The following is a 21,214-nucleotide window of genomic DNA, read 5'->3' as shown; positions in this document are numbered from 1 at the left end:
CTTAATTTTAACACAGTCAAAGAAAATGTGGTTCCAATCTGCATTGTGTACTTGTTCAGATCTCCAACATATTCCTTTTATGGAAGAACTAATTTTACTGATTCTGTCTGGGGTTAAGAATGCTCTGTGCAAGCATTTCCAATTAAAAACTTTCCAGCATTGTGTAAAGGATGTACATTTTATCGACAATAAGATATTTGTTTTATTATCTTCAGTTAACTGTATTGAGTGTCCTTTTCTTATATATTCCAAATATGAGGTTTTGGGTGTTGTTTTATAGTTTATCAATATTTTGTAAAATTTTGAAATACTGTTTCCCATGTCAGAGTCATTATATATGATTTCATATATGTATTTCATAAATTTAGGTATTTCTTTAAATTAAGAATTGTTAATTATTCTATTTAAATATTGTAAATATGACAGAATACTCTATAAGATTAGCCAGTCCTGTTGTGGAATGTTGCATGTTGTTTTTATTACTTGCATATCTAAAACTTTTAGTTCTTTGATACATTGGAGCCAACAAACAAATTCTTTCTGTTCCCAGGAATTAATAATGTTTTATGTGGAAAGTTCTTTGTGGCTATAAATGGTGTTAAAAGCTGAAACCACATTTTTAAATCTATATCTGTATTAATAATTTTCCTAAATGAGTCAATGTAATAATTAACCATATGAATTTTAATGGGCTTAGTTATGTTATATTGCATACTAATATATAATATGTGTCATGGCAAATTGTTTTTATCTTTTATGTGAATTTTGTTTTGTAAATCAAATTCATTTATTGATATTACAGTTAGTAATTCTTTCCAATTTGCAGACTAATTTGGGCTTATCCAATCTGAGATTGTTTCAAATATTGATACTTTTATATATGTTTCTATATCAGGAAAGGTTAATCCTCCCTGTTTCCATGGTCTGATATGATGTATTATAGCTATTCTGTTTCTTTTGGGAAACCATAAAATTGTATTAGGTGTGAGTTTATTTCTTTATGTATATTCCTTTCTGGTAACAGTTGTATTGCAAAGCTATATATAAAATCTTGGGTAGTAAAATCATTTTTTTAACTCTAGTCTATCTTCAAATGTTAATATTATTTTGTTCCACTTTTCCACATAGATTTTATTTGTACTGATGATATTGTTGTAGTTTTTTTGAGAATAATTCATTATTATCCTTACATAACTCAATTCCTAGATATTTTAAGGTCAACTCTTGTTTCCCTATGATGTGATCCCCCTTAGTCTGCAGTTCTTTTTTTATTTAAAAATAAAAAAAATTATTTTGATTTATTGAAATGGAGTCCTGGAGTCTTTTAAAATTTGTCAATTAATATATCTAATTCTTCTAATGTCTCTTTTGTATTAGATAATGTTAGTAATATGTCATCAGCAAATAGCATTACTTTAGAATTGTATTGTTCATAAACATCTATTCCTTTGATTTTTATATTGTTACAAATTGAATCTGTCAATATTTCAATAGCCAGAGCAAATAGAATCGATGACATGGGACATCCTTGCTTAGTGCCTTTTGTTATATGTATAGATTCAGAGGTAAAAGGACCTAACTTGAATATATTCTTTAGGAGATGAACAAAGGATGTAGGAAATTCAAATAGCATTAGGATTTTAAATAAATAGTCCCAGTTTAGTGAATCAAAGGCTTTCTCTAAACCAGTTATGAGTGTTTCTTTATTTTCTTTATTACCATACTCTATAAGAGAAATTATCTTTTTAATATTGTCATATATGTGTCTGTTATATATAAATCCAATGTGATCATTATTTATTGTTTTGGATAGTGGTATTTTCATTCTGTTAGTTAATATTGTTGTAAATATCTTATAGTCATTATTTAATAATGATATATGTATATATGAGGTACAGAGGTTTGGGGATTTGTTTTCCTTTAGGATTGGTATGATTAAGGAATATCTCCAAGAGGGTGATATTAAAGCTTGTGACTGAATTTCCAATAGAGTTTTATTGAAGAGGAAATAGGGAAAGGGATAGGGAAAGGAACATATATTTCCAGAATTATGTCATCTATACCTGGAGCTTTATTATTTTTGCCCTCTTTTATTGTATCTGTAATTTCTTTATAGCATATGGGTGCTTGCAGATCTAGTTTTAATTTTTCTGAGGTTTTTTATATTAGAACATTTTTCATCTAGATCTAATTGATTGATATGCATATTATCTTTTTGGAAATGTTCCATATAGTGAGTTCTCTAGGCATCAAGAATGTCACCTATATCCGAGACATTTTTTCCTTTCTTTTCATGGAAGATACTTTTAATGTTATTAGCTTTTGATTGTATTTTGATTCTTGTGGATAAATTATGTAGATATTTGGGAGAAGTGGCCAAGGTATTAATTTTTATTTTTCTAACTCTAAATTAGTTTTATGTGTTAGAATTTCATTGTATTTATTGTTTAATACTTGTACTTTCTTTTTCATCTCCAAATGATTTAGATTTTTTTCAGTTTTTACTGACAAAAGTTTGGATTGTAGATCTAATAATTCAGAATCCCATTCTCTGATTTTTTTTTATACCACGTTAGGACTTTACCATATATGTAAGCTTTTAATGAGTTCCATATCATTATTTTGTTTATCTCTGTGGTGTAATTACTATCTAAGAAGAACTGTAATTCAGATAATAACCAGGGTTGAACTCTTTAATTTTAGTTATATATGCTGGAATTCTGGAGTTAAAGATTAATGGTTTGTACCCGTTTTGAAGTTTTAGTATCAATGAATTGTAGTCTGAAAAGGGGCAGGGGGTGATTGAGAAATTAATGATTTTAGAAAGTAAGTCATGGGCAGCAAATATTTTATCTATTCTAGTTTGGGTACCAAATCTGTGATCTTGATGAGATAAACAACAAAGATTTACCTTTAAATTTGAAAGTATCTACAAGATGGAATGATTCTACGCACTTGTTTAAAACTTTTGATACAGCAGATGTACACAGTGGTCTTTTATTTATAGTTTCAGAAATATCAAACATACAATTAAAATATCCTCCTAATATTAAGTTGCCTTTATAATTATTGGAAATTAAATCCAAGTGTTTTTTAACAGTTTCTGTTCCAATGCCTGGGAACCAGTACAGATTTGCTAGGATCCATATTTTATTATATTTATCTATTACTAATGCCATAAGGCCTTCTTTATCTTCAAATTTATAAATGATTTCTAGGTTAATCACATTTGTTTTCCATAAAATTGTTACTCCTTTTGTCTTTGTCTTTAAGTAGATTGCAGTGAAAAATCCAAAAGCAAGCATGAACAATTCCACCAGAAGTAAATCATCCAAATCCACTGGAATAAAGTCACAACTCACTGCTGAATATCCTTTTATTTGCACATATAGGATTTCATCCCGTGACCAACGGAATTTCATCAGATAAAACAATTTTCCAACAAGCTATATTTTTAAAGCCCTAATGGACCAATAAAATTACATTAATTATACACACCTTATTTCCATAACCAATAAAAACCTTCATATAAACATATATTCAAACCTATACACATCAGTCCTTTGTCCAATCACCAGTAAATCTTACTGGCCAATGGACATATGAATCGTCAAAGAATTAACCCATCATTTTATCCTTAAAAAGAGTCATTGCACATTCGTAATTATAAACATCATATATACAATAACATTGTATTCACAGAAACAAGCATTTCAGTGATTTTTGATATGTTTTATACATTAAAATAAAAATATCTGGATATCAACTCTGCCGTATGTAACCAAACTATAAAACATATAGAAAAATTGTCATTATGGCACTAAGCTGTTCTCACCAATAAGATCTTATAAAAATATCTTGTATCCAATCACAACGTTCTTCAGCACAAAGCTTTACACATAAGGTATTAAAATGAACTAACAGGCATTGCCGAAAATTTATATTCCTATTGGGTCGCATTGAACAAATAAAAAGACCTATTTGGCTCAAACCGCCAATCGCAACAAGTCATTCATCTAATGCATAAATTACTAAGAACTGATTGACCATCATTGCCAAAAATGTTATATTCCTATTGGGTTGCATTCTACCAATAAAAGGCCTATTTGGCTAAGACCACCAATCATGACACATCATTCACAATGTTACTGTGAACAGAATCCAAAACTGCTGTGAATTTAAGATAAAAAAATAACTCCCAAAAACATGTTTACACATTCATCCTATTACTTGGATGTAAGACTATATTGCGAATACATCAGATCAGCGAGGCATTATCGATAAAACACATTCTTCATGTATAATTCTTACTCGACCAATGTTTTTAAAGAACAAAATCTAACCAGCCAATACTGTCTCAGAGGTGCGACACTGTTAGCATAGTTACCCCTCTTTAGCATTTCAGTGGCTATTGGTCAAAGAATTGGTGAATCGTGCCATAAAATTCATGCTATTAACCAATAATCAACACATTCTAATCCCTACATTAAATATATTATTGGGACATAACTCCTTCATTAAATGTATTAAAACTATAAAAACGATACATTATCCAATTCACAAAAAAACAAAAACATTAGGTCTCTTTGTTGTTTCGGCGATAATGTTGCCGTATAACAGACCCAATCCATCAATACAAATACATAAATGGTTGGTTCACAGTTGACCAATAATGAAGCAAATATCATTCCATCTATCAACAATATTCACAGTAAAACAATAACCACACCCATCCACGATGAACCCTCTCTCAATGCTGCATTCACCAAAACACAACACAAATATTCCAGCACTCAAATATATAAACATAAAATTAATAATAATATACAACAAACCAGTAAAAAGGCACATTATGTATTAAACTGTTGGTTATTATCTGGAGATTGCCTTCAATTTCAACAAACAAGCAACCGAGGCTGCCTCATTTAAACCTTTTTAATGATGGTAATGGTAAGTGATGGTAAATGATGGTAAACCTTTTTAATAATGGTTTAAACGAGGCAGTCTCAGTTGCTTGTTTATTGAAATTGAAGGCAATCTCCAGCAGCTGGATGAGAATTCTTTGAGTTGTTCATATTCAGTGAATCAATATATCTCAAAGTTACTTGACAGGAAAATGTTTGTATATTTCCACCAAAACTGATATTTATGTAGTTTACTAGCTTATCTAAAGATTTCTGACATTTTAAACTTGAAAATAATAAGATTTTTCCTATATTATAATACTAGTTTATGGAGCTCTCAAAATTCACTGCTCTTAGTTGGCCATCTAGGCTCCACCCCCTCCAGATTTCATTGTTCTGAGTGGCCTTCAGCTACTGCTTTTACCAAAAATTCCAATCCCCAGCCCATGTTATCATCCCCGCTTGAAAAGTTATCCAGTCCCTCATTAACTTTACTAGTTCTATTTGCATTCTGCTTGTGGGTGAATTCAGTGATTAACATAGTATCGGGTCTATATTATAACATTGCAGTTTTAAAACTTCGAATGTTATAATATCGAACCCTTTAGAGCAAAAGCTGACAATAGCGAAGCCTCGGAACATCAAAATTTTACCTAGGGTAAGATTTTGAAGGTCCTTTCCGTGGCTTCGCTATTTACAGCACTGCGATGGTTACGGACTGGGTTTAGGGAAGTGAGTGAATGGAGGTTACGGATTGGGTTCAGGTAAGTGTGGTGTGATGGTTACGGACTGGGTTAAGGTAAGTGAGCGAATGGACTGGGGTAAGGTGAGTGTGCAGTAGTTAGGGACTTTAGGGTTAGGGCGCGGGTGAGGTGAGTGTGCAGTAGTGAAGACTTTAGGGTTAGGGGTGAGTTAGTGACAGACTGTAGGGTTAGGGGTGGGTTAAGTGAGTTAGGGTTAGGGTGCTGGTGAGGTGAGTGTGTGAGAGTTATGGACCTTAGGGTTAGGGTTTGGGTTAAGGTAAGTGGATAGATAGTAGTGTATGTACAGTTTAGTGTAGGGTTAGATGTAGGATTTTAAGTGTATGTTTGTGGATTACAGCTGTTTTGGTGTGCTTGTGTTGTGTGTGTGTATGTTTCTTGGAACAGCAAATTTTTCTCTGGGAAAAAATTTGCTGTTCTGAGTGCTCGATGTTATGATTGTTCAACTGAAATGGGTCAATATTATAACATTCGAAATTTTGAGCATTCAAAGTTATAATATAGACCCCATAGTATCATATCTTCCCTCTTTAGCAGATAACTTCTCTACCACATAATATACTACCTGACCAATAGTAAGTACTTGTTTTCCTCCTTCATTACATGAGGGGTATTCTATCATTTTATATGCATATTTATGTAGATTTTGATAGTCTTCATGAATTAGGTGGTTCTGTCTGAAACCAAGCACCTTTCAGACATCAGAAAGCTGCTTAACAAGCTTTTGTTAAGCACCCCTGAGCACTGTTAAATACTATGCTAGGGCATTAAACATGCTTAGCTGGCACTGCAGAAGAGCAGTAGGAAGCAATTAAGCACTTCATTCTGCTGTGTTTTTAAAGCCTGAATAAATTATTCACAGTCTTCCTACTGTTCCTTTTTGGTGGCTGTTGTCTGTGCAGAAGAGATTTGTTTGTTACATCTTTCCAAGCTGCAAAACACTTACAGATAAAACAATTTTTTGTCTAACTTTTGTAGTACATGGAAGCAGGTAAAACTCTATGAAATACAAAGAATTATGATCAGGGCTATCCAGTAATTACCTGGGATGTTATTTGTTCTTTGCTCTTGAGGGGACTTTCTTGGCGTCCGTGTCTCAAACAAATAATATCCTAGTTATGATTGGAGGCCTGATCGTAGTCCTGCATATTGTGCTTTATTTAGCTGTTTATATTACCCATTGGTAAATTACTCATTTTTTGTCTTATCTGTTTTTCATACTATACTGCTGCATTTAATGTTTTTTTTCCTGTTGCTGTCTACTTGCCCATGAATGTCATATGTTTTTTTAGACATTGATATTAACATTTCTTTTATTTCTATTTTAAACACCCATCATATAACCCCTTCGTGCCTTAAGAAGCCATGATGTTCATCATATTGGTCACTGCTGCACTGTCCTTAGTTATATAGGCTAGCTTCTGAAGCTTCAGTGCACCTTCCATTTGCCCAAACTGTCAGGCAACACAAGCTGAGGTCACTAAAAGACAAGTTTGGGCACCATGCCCTTTAGAGTTTTACTGCTGCCAAAAATGTACACTCCTCTAAGGCTTTTGAGGATCAACAGTCAGATTGAACTGTCCCTTTGCTGGGGAGAAAAGTTGCTTTTGGGGAAAGAACTTCTATTTTTTAATATGCGTTTGTGTCTATCACCTTCTTCCTCAGAAAAGTTATTATAAAGCTAAAAGTTTTTTGTTTTGATGGACTGTTACAAGACTGTTATGTTACTTTTAAATGGGAGCACCTTTTTTTCCAATGAATTTAAATGTTGTTTACTAAATGAACAAAGTGTCTTAACATCCTTTTTTCAGTGATTTTCTATGAAAAAAGTGATTTTTAAAGACTTTAAGGTTTTACTTGCATTTGCTGCTTATCTTCTCCAGAAAAGAGACATCATCTTTGGCTTCACCATGGAATCAGATACCAGTCCCACAGTCAAGCCTGTTTCCATCAACAAAATGAAAAAGTTAAGCAAACAGCCTTTGCCACCACAGCAGGCAAGCAATTTGCCACAGTTACAGATGGGTGACTCTGCTGTGGCCATTTTTAATACCTCAGGCCACTGATATTTAACCCCGGATCCCTCTGGTATAGCACCTAGAGCCACTATGGACTGGGGGTAGCCATGTCCCTTGAGGCTGTTCGGGTCCCCTTTGTCAGTAAGGGAGAGCAACTCTTGTCAGTCCTTGGTGAGGGAACAGGGAAGGTTTCTCTGTTGTGAGAGAATACTGTGCCCATCCCTGGGGAACTGATCTGCCATTAGTAACATGGTTGACCCAAATTTTCCAGTCAAAAAGAAACAGAAAACTAAGTATGTATCTGCTCCTCCTCAAATTTCCTTACACATGAGTAGTTTACTGGGACAGGGTTTAATTCAAACTATTGATCCTTCTTGAAAAGTAGTTTCTGGTAAAGAAAATGGAATACCTCTATTCCTGAAAAGATTCAAGATTCTGAATCTGAAAAGGAAGATGACGGTATAGATACAGGGTCTCTCTCCTCAGATTTCTGATATAGACTCAGAGGATAACTCAGTTTCTCATTCTTCCTGTGTGGGTTTCTCTTTCTTTTTCTCTGAGACTATTGCTATAATATTCCAGTATTTTCAATGTGAGAACAGTGACGTTTCTCAGTCCCTACGAAATTACTATGAGTTGTTACAGGAAGAAACTTCCAGAACCTGCACCCATTCCTCCAGTTCTGTCTGCTTTAGAGGAAATGTATGTTCTCCTTGCAGTTTTACTGATAGTTGAACAGCTACCCATAAAAAGGCAGGTTGGATGTAGAAAGTTTATCAGTCTTAGTTTTTATACATTATTCCCAAACCTGGCCCAGCAGCTTTAGTTTATAACTCTGCTTCTAAAGACTTAGTTAATCCCATTTCTACTCTTTCTATTCTATTAAGGATTGGGAAATTTCTATTAAGGATGGGGAAATTATTGATAAGTATGGGAAACAGTGTATACTTCTGCAGGTTTTTCAGAATTTCAGAAGTTTGAATTGCCAAGGTCATATGTTAAACTTTGTTCTGACTAATTGTGAATGTATGAGGATTGTTTTATCTGCAGTTTCTTCCTGTGAGGAAAAATCTGCTTTAAATAATTTAGTTTTGCCTATTGCATAGGTCACTACTCATTGTTTACAGTGTATGTACTACTCTGTTGATACTTCTTCCAAGGCTATGGACACTGTTACTGTTTTGAGCAGGTTTGCATGGCTGCATTTACAGAACCTCCCAGATTTAGTTTTTGGTCCCTTAGCTGCAGAGGTAATCAAAAAGTGTGGTGAAAGGGGTAAGCTAATACAGGGAATCTCTACGATTTTTCAGCCTTCCTTTTCCAAATAAAGGATTGTCTAATCCCCTCATCAAATCTGGCAAAAAAACAAAATAAACAGTCTCAACAAATTGCAGGTAAACTGAAATTTAAGAAGAAATGATGAAGAGGGGTTCCAAAAAGAGCAATCGAATCAACCTGAACCAGGGACAGTCCAACAAGTCAGAAAGGGAAGACTCTCATGATTGTTATCTAGATCAGAGGGTCTTCCAAGAACTGATCCATCTGTGGGGAGTTCAAGTAGACCTCTTTGCCTTTTCTCTGAAAAATCAACTGGAAAACTGTGTTCCAGGGCTCCATGCAACAAGGCCTGGAAGATAGATGTCTTTTATTTTCTTTGGACAGGAACATTCCTGTATGCCTTTCCACCCTTTCCATTAATATCCAGGGTACTTTCAAAGATTCAGAAAGAATCTCCCAAGATCAATATGATGACTCCTTTCTGGCACAGGCAACTACAGTTTCCCATTTGTTTGGAAATGGGCAGGGGGAATTACCACAAGCTTCCTCACAAAATGAATCTACTCACACAGGAACAGGAGTGTTTGATATACCCTGACATCAATCATCTTCAATTGATTGCCTGGATGATAGGGTCTTAATTCCTTGTAGGCACCTGTTTCTGAGGATGTGCAGCAGGTATAATAGAGGCAAGAATGTCTGCTAATAGAAAATTATATATTAGCAAATGGAAAAGGTTTTCTAGTTGGTGCCGGCAACATAACCAGCACCCATTCAGGGCTAGTTGTTTTCTGGTTTTACAATTTCTGTGTGAGTTACCATCCTATGGGCTTCCTTATTCCTCTATGAAGGTTCATTTATCAGCTGTTTACCATGTATACCCATAGATCTTCCCCTTTAAATGCAGTCTTATGTCAAAATGTCATTTTAAGAGATTTTGCATAAGAATTCACCAAGTAAACCAGTGACCCGTCCTTGGGATCTTAATTTTGTTCTCCATTTGAATAAGCTAATCTGGCTGACTTGAGGTTCTTAACATTGGAAAGCAGTTATACTAATTGCTCTGACCTCTGCAAGAAGAGAACCTTACCTCATTTACACAGGGATAAGATTTCTTTGAGAACTAATCCTTCTTTTATGCCTAAAGTGGTATCCAAGTTTATTTTAAGCCAAACTATCCATGTCTCTGTTTTCTTTCATCAAACTAAAAGTGAAGGAGAAAGGATACACCACACCTTAGATGTCCACAATCAACTCAGGTACTATCAGATCCTCATATCAATTGTTTATTTCTTGTAAAAGTAAAAAGAAGGGATGACTTGTATCAAAACAGACAATTTCCAAATGGTTGTCTAAGGCTTTTGTTATACTCACCATGTCAAATCTATTCCAGACAAGGTCAGGGGTCATTCTATCAGGGCCTTGGCTTAATTTATGGCTTTTTAGAAAGGGTTGAATTCTAAAAGCTGCTATTTACTCCTCTGTATATACTTTTACAAAAAAAAAAAATTTACATTCGAAAACATTTTCTGGGAAATCAACTTAAAAACTTAGCACAAAGAAATGCAAATATTTTATGAACCATAAAAGCAATTAGATGGTACAAACAACAATGCTATCAGTAAAAAATCTTCTTAGCATTGTGCTTTAATATATTACAATGAATACAAAACCAGAATGACATTTTTATCCAATGTTTCACTAGCAAATTGTCATATCTTGAAAACTGTACAAACTAGATTTTTGTTAGCCAGACAGAAATGTTTACATACTTTCTATGTGCATGCTTACTAAGATATTTACAGAAATGTCAAGAATTATATTTATTTGTATAAATAATTATATAAATGACCATAAATATCTCTCAAGATATGCAAATTATAAAGCAAATATCAATAACAGTTTTCTTCAGCATAATCTAAGGTTTCATCTTATGCCGTGCAATAGTTTGTAAGTCACCCAGTTTTAGAAATATTAAGTACATATGGAAATATTTAATATTTTCATAAATAGTAGCAAATAACTACCAATATCTCCAGTACAGTGTACTGTAATTGCACAATGACAATGTACTTTTGATTCTCACACCAGGGTATTTCACACTATGCTCCTCAATAACAAGTAGGTCTGTCAGTAGGTCTGTCAGTTATGAAAATATGAATGCAAATATGAAAATATGAACTATAACGGGAAATCAGTTATTAAATTATCCATGGCAGAACATCTGAGATTAACAAGCTTAGTATCATTTTGCTAACTACATCTTGGACTTTATAATTCTGCCTATTATTAATCTGGGACTCACTTAGTTAAAGATGATAAAGCCAAAAAAAAGTCTTAACACCATAAGGAGTTATAACTGGAAAAATACAAACACATGCTACAGGCTTAAATGAGTTAACTGTTAATTGCTGAACTTCATCTACCTCTAATCTTGGCATACCTAAGTCTTCCATAAATATTTTCTTCTGTGTTCTTTCTTGATTTCCACATTTCTCTACTTTATACACATTTTCTGAAATATCTCTAATACCTCTTTTGTGATCTCTGGTTATTTTTCTTGCTATAGACTACATACATACATTAGGCAACACTCTTTTCTACTTTCTATTGCTTAACTCATTTTCTGTGGTAAAAGTGTTTGCAATCTGGAGTTATCAAAAAAAAACAGTTGCTAAATAGCAATCTTTCTAAACTCATGCATATTTTCCAGATACTCTCTTACTTTCTCTTTAGCAGCCTTTAGTTGTGCCTCTTCTTTTTCTATGAGATTCCCCTTATTGTGCAATACTTTAACCCTTGTCAGCCCCTCTAAATAATTATTGTTACTTCTTAACCATATCTCTTTTTCTTTTATTTCTGACCTATTTTTAATCCCCGCTTTCATTTTATCCCACTCACTAGCTATAACCGCCAAAGAAATTTCTGTCTTGCTTAATAACTTTCGAATAATTTCAACTACCCATTCTTTAAATTCCTCTCTTTTTAAAATCTAGGTGGGAAATACCAGTGTCTCATTTTTAATTCATTACCCTGTATTTTTATCTTAGTTGCTACTGCCTCATGATTTGAAATATTTATTAGATGTGTGTCAAAGTTTTCAATCAAATGCAAATGTTCCTGTGAAATATAATTTCTGTCTGGTCTAGCCTAGTTATTATACCTTAGGGTGTATTATATAAATTCTCTATGAGTTCCTTCTGCTGAATTCATGTCTTCCATACCAAATATTTTTCATAAATTTCTTCAGAAATATATTCTCTTTTGTTATATTTTCCTAAGTCCCCAAAATAAATCTTCACTGTTGTAAATCAAGTTTTAGTCCCAAATTGTAAGTAATATTCACCTGCTAAAGCAAATTATTTCTCCCAAATTTTTCTTAAGCTCCATAATGGCAGTTTTAGGGGGAATATATATATATATATATATATATATATATATATATATATATATATATATTTATATACATGCCAGCACAATCCTTCTCCCTTGCCAGTAGCCCCTTTCTACAACAAATTGCACCATTATTATCCTTTCCCCTTTTCTATCTCTATTGGAGCTCTTCTAGCAATTAGTATAAGTACTCTCATTTTCCTTTGCCCCTGATATTCTGCTAAATCCTTTCTTCATCAATTTCACATGCTCACTTCTTTCCAAATGTGTCTCCTGTAGCATTGCTATTTGTACTTCACATTTCTTAATATAATTCAATGCTCTTACTTTGTCAGGCCATTCATATTCCAAGGTAATATGGACAGTGTAGCCATAATGATAAGAAGTTATTATTCACACTTATTGTATATAAAGCTTTTTCAAAAGTCTATTTCCAGATTTTGTATTACGTGCACCCACTAATGTTTGGTAGATTGATCCTTCATACAGTTACTTCTTGTCATCTCTGTCAGATCCTATGTCACATTTACAAGACTTTCTGTTTTAATGAAAATCCCCAAACTAAAAAAAAAAATACCCCAGAACATCCCCATGTCCTATTAACTTAAAGTAAAGAAACAACACTATGTACATCTTCAAATAATGATGTGTAACTCTTCTGATAGGAATAACTATCCCAAATCAACAGCTGCACCCACATGCATTATCTAACCTAAAATTAAGGTTATCCATGCTAAAGTGCATGTTGCAGCCTGTGCTCCTACTTACACTAATTTCTGTATGTCCTTGTGTTATCTCTCCCCTCCCTGATGTGAAAAACAGATTATATGCTTTCAGAAAACATTAACTTTTAGCCTTAAGAAAAAAAGTGCATTGGTTATAGTTAAATAAAACTAAATTATACACTGTTCTACTAAATGCATTGACATATTTAGGTACCATGAATGCTGCTATCTTTTATTCATTTCCAACAATTTCAAACTGTATTTTTAACTAAGCTGATTGCCTCTGTACCTTTTAATTTTGCATTTCTGTTACAACCAATGTCCAGAACTCATGAGATTTGTTGCCTTCACCTGTAGTCAGTTTCCATGGAAACATAAGAAAATAATGTACAACTGTCCTCACCTGTGGACTGTTCAACTCACTGAACATTTATTTTATTAAGCAAAATGTTTCATTACATTCACAGTGTTCTCTACTTTTTAAAGCCCACTTGCTTACGCACACACACACACAAAAAAAAAAAAAAAAAGTGTTATTAGATTAAGGCAAGAGCATTACTCCAGATGTTTACCTATTGTGAAGTAAAATTAAACATCTCAACTGTAAATATATTATAATCAGTGCACTTTTACATACCATCCTCCACCCCAACAGCCCAAGATTACATTCTATTTACTTAAACATGCTTTTGAAAAATCATTTTTTCTCTTTTTGCAGTATAATTTCTACATTTATTAAAACTAAAAAGAAACAAAAATACTCATTTTCTTGAGTATATTTATTACATGCAACAATCAAAGAAAATACTTTACTATATGACATGCAATTTATATCATGAAATGTTTTGTACAAATATTAAAAACAAAAATTGTATTGCTTACAGCTACTTTCTTTTTTTTCCATTTTAGTGTCCTTCCAAACATTAATGACATGAAGTGGGTTATATGGTTTCAGTCCCAGTACAAGTTTAACAAACGAAACAAAAGTCCAATCTTTGTCAGCCACTTTCTCTTTTAAAGCCATATTTTACAAATGCAATTTACATTCTCACATTTGTTTACTAACTTCAGTGTTACTGGTCTTCTTCCTGTTCATCTCCATCTCACAAATCCAGATCCTGGTTCAAATCCAAGGTACTTCTTATTCTTCTAGTCAACTCCTGTGCCTTTTTTTGTCACAAAATCAATTTCCTTTGGAACACTGGAAAAAGTTTCACTGGCTACGTCACTCTATTTGCATTATTATCAAAAGAATGAGGAGCAGAGTCCTCTTCTATTTGCTGTCTCACTTTTTGTTGGACAAACTTTTGTATTTTCTCCTTAGCCAGTTCTGCATCAAAAATTACTTTGATCATCTAGGAAAATGTATTCTGAAAACAGCTGGATACAGCAGCTTGAATCTCTCACCTGCCTCTCAACATTCCCTGATTGTTGGGATAAAGTTGCTTCACTTCTACAAGCACTCTACTGGCTTTAATTTTTAGTACTTTGCCCTTTTGTCATAGTTTTGTCAAGATCAACTCTTTCCGCTGGTATGATTGCATCTTTTGTATTACAGGTCTTGGCTGCTTTTTCATGGCCAAGTTTGGAACATATGCATGTTGTGCCCTTTCAGTTAAATTCTGATGTGGAATACCAGTTCAGCTACTTATTTGTGCTTTCATAAAATTAATACAATCTGTTCCTTCTGGTTTCCCTAGTATAGCAGAATATCTCTGGTTTTCTCTGCATGTTGTGTTCTCTAAGTTTAACATTTCTTGAAACAGCTCTTCTTGAGCAGTCTCACAGTCAATCAGCCTTTTCTTCATTTTGACCTCTGATTTTTTACAGTTTTATTCATTCATCTGAATCTGAATTCATCTGAATTGCTGTTTAAAGCTTCTTCCATTTTTCCCTTCCTTTAGTTATTTTAGTTTTTATACTCCTTCAGTGCTTCATTTATTTTAATCAGCTGTGAACACATTTGATTTATTTTTCCTCTAAATTAATGGAAGCCCTCTATTGAACCTAAGCTGGAGATGGAACTGCTTTTTGCTGAAAAGCTGTAGTATTCTTCACAGTCAGTATTTCTCTTCATATTTTCTAGTTATTTTTTTAGGCTCTTTTAATTTCTTCTTTGCTGGCATCCAGGCAGTGTACCTACTAGCCAGTGACTGACTTTTACTAAAACTGACAGAATTACTAGCCCTTAGCTCTCAGTTTCTTTTTTTCACACTAGGAGAGCTGAAATTACACTGCTAATCACTTTGCAGCTATCTTGGAAATCCCCTCAGATACAGAAACAAACAAAAAAAAATCACAGACATGTTTATTGTAATATCACTGTTTCCATACATATGCATAAATAAGTGCAGTAGCCTTCTCACATCTAGTGTTGCATGGCAGTTATAACAGTTTTCAGTAGACATGTCTACTTCCATTTCATGCTAAGCTGTGGCAGGATAAAATTATTTCTTCAGCACATAAAGTGGAGGATGGTTATATGTACATTCCTGTTACCAGATACACATACAGCACTGTGAGAGTGAGAACCTGTTGTTTTGTAAGAGATATCTGGAATTGGTGAAGAGAGACTTCATGCCAACCCTCTGTAAGGCAAACATACAGTAGGACACTAAACACATGCATTTAGCAACACACCTATTGAATACTGTAGTATACTGTTGTACACAGTCCTCTACAGTCATGGGCAAGATTGAGATTCATAATACCTTTAAGCTCACTGTCCATGATTATGGAGGACACAGACAGCATTTGCATATATGGTGATGAGGGGATCCATTTGACTGAGAGTCTCCACTGACTGCATCATGAATGAGTCACTGATGACAGCAGGTTTAATGTGGTTATGTCAGTGTGTCTATGTGCAATGCACTGCTCACTAGGATGCACCTAGTGGCAACCTTAAAACACTGGACCCCACTCAGTTTGGGTTCATGAAGGGCTGATCTTGTCTCCTGAACCTGATTGACATCTTCAAATCAGTCTCCAGAGCTGTGGATGAGGGTAAGGCAGTCCACACAGCCTATCTGGACCTTGCCAAGGCCTTTGACACCACCCCCCACTCTGGAATCATAGATAAACTAACTAAGCTGGGCATTAATCCCTATGTCACTCAATGGGTTGCCAACTGGCTTACTAACAGAACCCACACTGTAAAAGTAGCTGACTCCAAATCCAGCTCCAGACAAGTGACAAGTGGAGTACCTCAAGGTTCGGTCCTGGGACCTCTCTTGTTTGGCATCTACTTCTCTGAAGTACAGGCCAACACTAAGGAACTCTGGCTAACAAAGTTCACAGATGACTGCAAACTGGGAGCCATTATTGAATCCCCAAATGATGTGGATACTCTACAAAAGTGCCTTACAGAAACAGATGCTTAGTGCCAGAGCCATGGGCTCAAGCTCAATGCCAAGAAATGTACAGTTATCCACTTTGGGAAAAAACATGTACCCGTGAATTAGCACATAGGTGGCAGTACACTAAACACCGAAAGTGTGATAAGAGACTTAGGGACACAGGTGGACAGTGGTCTCACCTTCAATAACCACATCACCACAACAGTCAGGAAATCCTTCTCTGTGGCACACCTCATCACTAAGGGCTTTCTGTCCAGAAAAAAGGAGGTCATTGTCCCACTGTACTCATCCCTCATTAGACCCATTGTAGAATACAACGTCCCATTTGGTATGTACCTCTCAAGACATCTGCAACAACTGGAAAGGCTGCAGAAATACCTCACTAAAAGAATCACAGGCCTAAAGCAGATGCCCTGTGCTGGCCCCCTTAAAAAACTCCAGCTATACTCTGTCGCATATCGTCTACTCTGTGGTGATCTCTGCTTAACATACAAGGCCATGTCAAACCTAGAGCTGTTGGACATACTACACTTAAAGAAATCCCAATCCCTCAGAGCCACATGCTCCAGGGATCCAAACCTTGCCATCACAATAAACAAAACATGCTGGAGTGATAGGTTCCTGACCCACAGATTTCCCAGACTCTGGAATAGACTGCCCATACATGTCAAGCAGAGCACCTCTTTGGCCCTCTTCAGAAGGAACCTTGATGATTGGATGGGAGAAAGGAAATTCACCCCGGGGATCACGTCAGTCGCCCTACTAGATAGGGGTTCAGGGAAGTAAATAGTGTGGGAAGAAATAGCCAGGAAATTGTTATGGCTAGGCTTGTATAGGCCCTATGGCCGATAGCCTAGTACCAACCTATGAACCTATGAACCTATCTCCATTTTAAAATTCCCTTGTATGTGTGTTTACTGTTGAAGTAGTAGTGATATAGTTGCTCTGTTGTGTTTTACTGAACAACCCATTTCCTTTACTTGGTCACTGAGTGCTAGGCTATGTTGTTTGTTTATTTACATCCAAATCCCTAACCATACTCTGCAGTGTAGCTTGCCATTCACATGTCTATAAACTGCATACACTGTGGATCCCCATTTGTGTACCAGGTGTGTATATGGGCACATCTAAGTATGCAGTTGGGTATGATTATGCTCCATGTATGCAGGTCCATTAGTTAATTCAGCAGGGTTCTGGTATGGAATCTGTACTGCATGTCAACCCTGCGCAACCACAGACCATATCTATCAATCCCAGCCATTAAGAGTTATGACCCATATTGGTTATACAAAAGACAATAACACAATAAGAAAAAGCAAAATCTCTAGTTTGATTTTACAATATACAGTCACCTACAAAAAATTATGCAGCATAGGAAGATGACTAAACCATTTGGATCAGCTTTATCCCATCTCTGAACATCAGTTTTGTAAAATGTAAAATATACTGCATGAAGGCCTAAAACAAAACTTTTCATCTTTATGACTAATCTCTGATCACCTACCATATTCTCTTACCTGGCCATACCTCATGAGGGAGGGGCCTGCACTGGAACTTAGAGATCAATTTAGCTTTCCCAGGAAAATTGCTAGCTGTGCCCATAGCTACTCACATCTCAGCTGCAGAGTCCAGCTTAACATAATCAGTATTTTACGAGCATGAGCCAGCAAAAGAATAAACTGCAAACAAACCTTTTTGTAAAACTTAAAATGCCTAAAGGATACCCCACATAACAAACACGAAGAGACAGTGTGACTGGCACTACTGTCAGCTCTGAATAAAGATTGCATAACAATTACCAGGGATTGCAAAAATATCATAATGTATAGCCTTGCCCTGCCTGCATAATTATCTGGGTATCCTGGAATATTATTCATCAGCTGAACTAGGGTAAAATACTAACTGTAAAATATATGCTGAAATGTGAATTTCGTAGAGGCACAACCACTGATTAGCTTCCTGGCTTTCTAGGCGCTCTGCCATTGTTTTTTCATTGGGCCCCAGAGGTAATTTCATTTTATTTAAAGATTTCCCCTCCAGAAGCTGTCTTAAATATCTTGCAGAGATTACCCACTCAAATGTTGATATTTTCAACTAAATGCACAGCAAACATGTTACAAATCCCACATATTCCAGTCATTCCAATCACTCCTCTAGGGACTTCTGCTTCATAAAGGTGGAATAGTGTCAATCACACTCAGCAGCTTTGTAATATAGAGATACTTGGAACATTGTGTGCAAGTTTGCTTGTTTGTGTGTGTATGTGTGCATGTATATGCATGAGTGAATGTGTGTGTGTGTGTGTGTGTGTGTGTGTGTGTATATATATATATATATATATATATATATATATATATATATATATATATATATATATATATATATATATATATATATATATATATATATATATAAAAATGTGTGTGTGTGTGTGTGTGTGCATACGCATGTGATGTTTTTGTAAAATTAGTGCAGAATGTTACAAAGCAAAAAGTGAAGAAGGAGGGTAAGATTTAAGATTGGAATGGAAAATTAATTTTGTTCCCATTAAGAATGTAATGGATAAAGGTATATGTAAAAAAAACTATAAAAACATACGTCAGTTATCCAGCTGCCACAAAGGGACAGCACAATTACTTTATTTTAAAATTATCATACAGGAATATTTTATCTTAAGGCAAATCAACTTATCAAATGCATTCAACGTGCTTGCCATTATACTACTTCAAAGACATGCCAAAAAATGAACAAGATTTCTGAAAACATGTTTTTTTTTTTTTTTGTATTGAGAATTTATCATTAATTTTCTTACCTGACCACCTGTGTTGCCTGTGTGCCATAGGGCATTTCTTAGATGTTCACCAGAACCTGTTGTTGAATTAACCACTTTTAAAGACACTCCAGAGGAACCATATGCTTTTGAAGGTCTCTCCTCCCAGTATGTCTGACTGATTTGTTTCCACATAACGACATAAAATCGACTGCTGGACTGATAGCCAAACACAAAACCAGCATAGTCATCATCACGGTCTGTGTTGACATAGAAAGTTCCACTGAAGTCCACAGAGCTGAATTCATCATAACCTGTCATATGTTTAAAAAAGTATTGTTTAGTACATAGACAATACGTATTATTTTCTTTTCTACAGAAAATAAGTGCTTTGACTGGTGAAGTTAAGGTTACTAAACTCTGGATTAGTAGGTCAGTATTTAAGTCCCAGTTTTTACCCTTTTGGGAGAGGGGCATGATGATGTCTTTGTTTCCTGTTAGCAACCTGACTTCTGTAACATGACTGAACTGCAGAATCTTTAAAAGGAAGCAAGAAAGGAAGCTGCAAACTGTTTCCCTAAACATACTGTTTTTTTTTTTATCCTACAATGTGGAAGAGATGTTTAGTTTGCATGCAATTCACCCATGGTTATGATCTTGGTTCTTTAAAGTAACTAAAAAAGGCAGGACTGGTTGCAACTGCATGCAGAGCTCCTAAATGCATACTCATTCTCAGGTCACTGCAAGTTATGTTGGTAGTAGTGTGCAATCTATAAGCCATGCACTTAAATGACTGTGATTGCCTGGGATAACACTTATACTTCCCATTGCTAGAGTCCTGCATCAGACTGCCAGTCTTCATGGCAACCATAATAAGCTGTATTATTAAAACAGTCGGAGAATCTGCTGTCATGCATGCATGGGACACACATATAGCAAAAAGAGAGTGTGTGTGTGTGTGTGTGTGTGTGTGTGTGTGTGTGTGTGTGTGTGTGTGTGTGTGTTTGCATGTGCGTATGTGTGTGTGTGCGTGTGTGTGTGTGTCTGTGATTTATTTCACTATCAATATGTTCAGCCATGAAAAAATGACAACTGAAGTTCACTTTATTATATTTACTTATAATACCACTCACTGGATCATAGTAGAAAAATTAAACAGTGGACAGGAGCTACCATGACTGGATCTGTTCTACTGTCTACCATTAAATTAATCTTTAAAATCAAAACATCTTAAACTTAAAGCCTAATATCCACCAGGGATATAGTCTCTCAAGTCACACTACTATTGCTGAATAGATTCAAGTATAAGACAGCACATAAACAAAGACCAATAATAAAAACACTTAAATACAGTCTGGTCACAGGAGCATGCAGGAAATAATCACTGTTGCTTTTGGTATGGGGCTGCACCATCCATATCCAATTTCAAACCCAGCATAATAGTCATCCTGGTCTGTTTTGTAATTTCTCAGATGTTCACCAGAACCTTTTGTTGAATTGATAGTGAACATCCCACCAAGCATAATCCTTGACCTAGCTCACCAGACTCCTTTCTCACCACTCCCTCTGGATTTCAGTGCTCACTTACCAGCAGTAACTGTGCTTTCAATTAAATACATTTGCATGCGCTCTCACACACACACACACACACACACACACACACACACACACACACACACACACACACACACACACACACACACACACACACACACACACACACACACACATACACGCACAAACATAAAAACACTAATTTCTAAGGAGGGCTAGTAATATTTTCTAACACTGTAGCCTTTTTCCGGGCCCAAGGCAGTAAACTGCTACCAACCCAGATTGCATTACTGTTTCAGTCTTGTTAACAAGCCAAATACTTATAAACAGAAACGATAGTGTGTAGCATAGCAGCATAGACAATTAGAGGTAGATGCTGGTAGCTTGTCACCATTTAGTAATAAAAACCTGCTTATCCATTAATAAATAATTAGACAACCAGCTATGTTGTT

General features: G+C 35.1%; 1 protein-coding gene across 2 annotated transcripts in view; it reads right to left on the bottom strand.

The window, feature by feature from the left end:
- Nucleotides 1-21,214, bottom strand: part of THBS2 (thrombospondin 2) — a 534,332-nt gene that overhangs the window by 40,620 nt on the left and 472,498 nt on the right. For both annotated transcript variants that reach the window (XM_044067817.1, XM_044067825.1), the window contains exon 19: nt 19,251-19,522. In XM_044067817.1, coding sequence (XP_043923752.1) covers nt 19,251-19,522 — 272 coding nt within the window. The remainder of the gene's footprint in view (nt 1-19,250; nt 19,523-21,214) is intronic.

Source organism: Protopterus annectens, chromosome 1.part0, assembly GCF_019279795.1.
Source record: "Protopterus annectens isolate FY-2018-M chromosome 1.part0, PAN1.0, whole genome shotgun sequence".
NCBI classification, from domain to species: domain Eukaryota; kingdom Metazoa; phylum Chordata; order Ceratodontiformes; family Protopteridae; genus Protopterus; species Protopterus annectens.
Note: the sequence above shows the minus strand (reverse complement) of the source record. Positions and strands in the feature narration are given on the sequence as shown.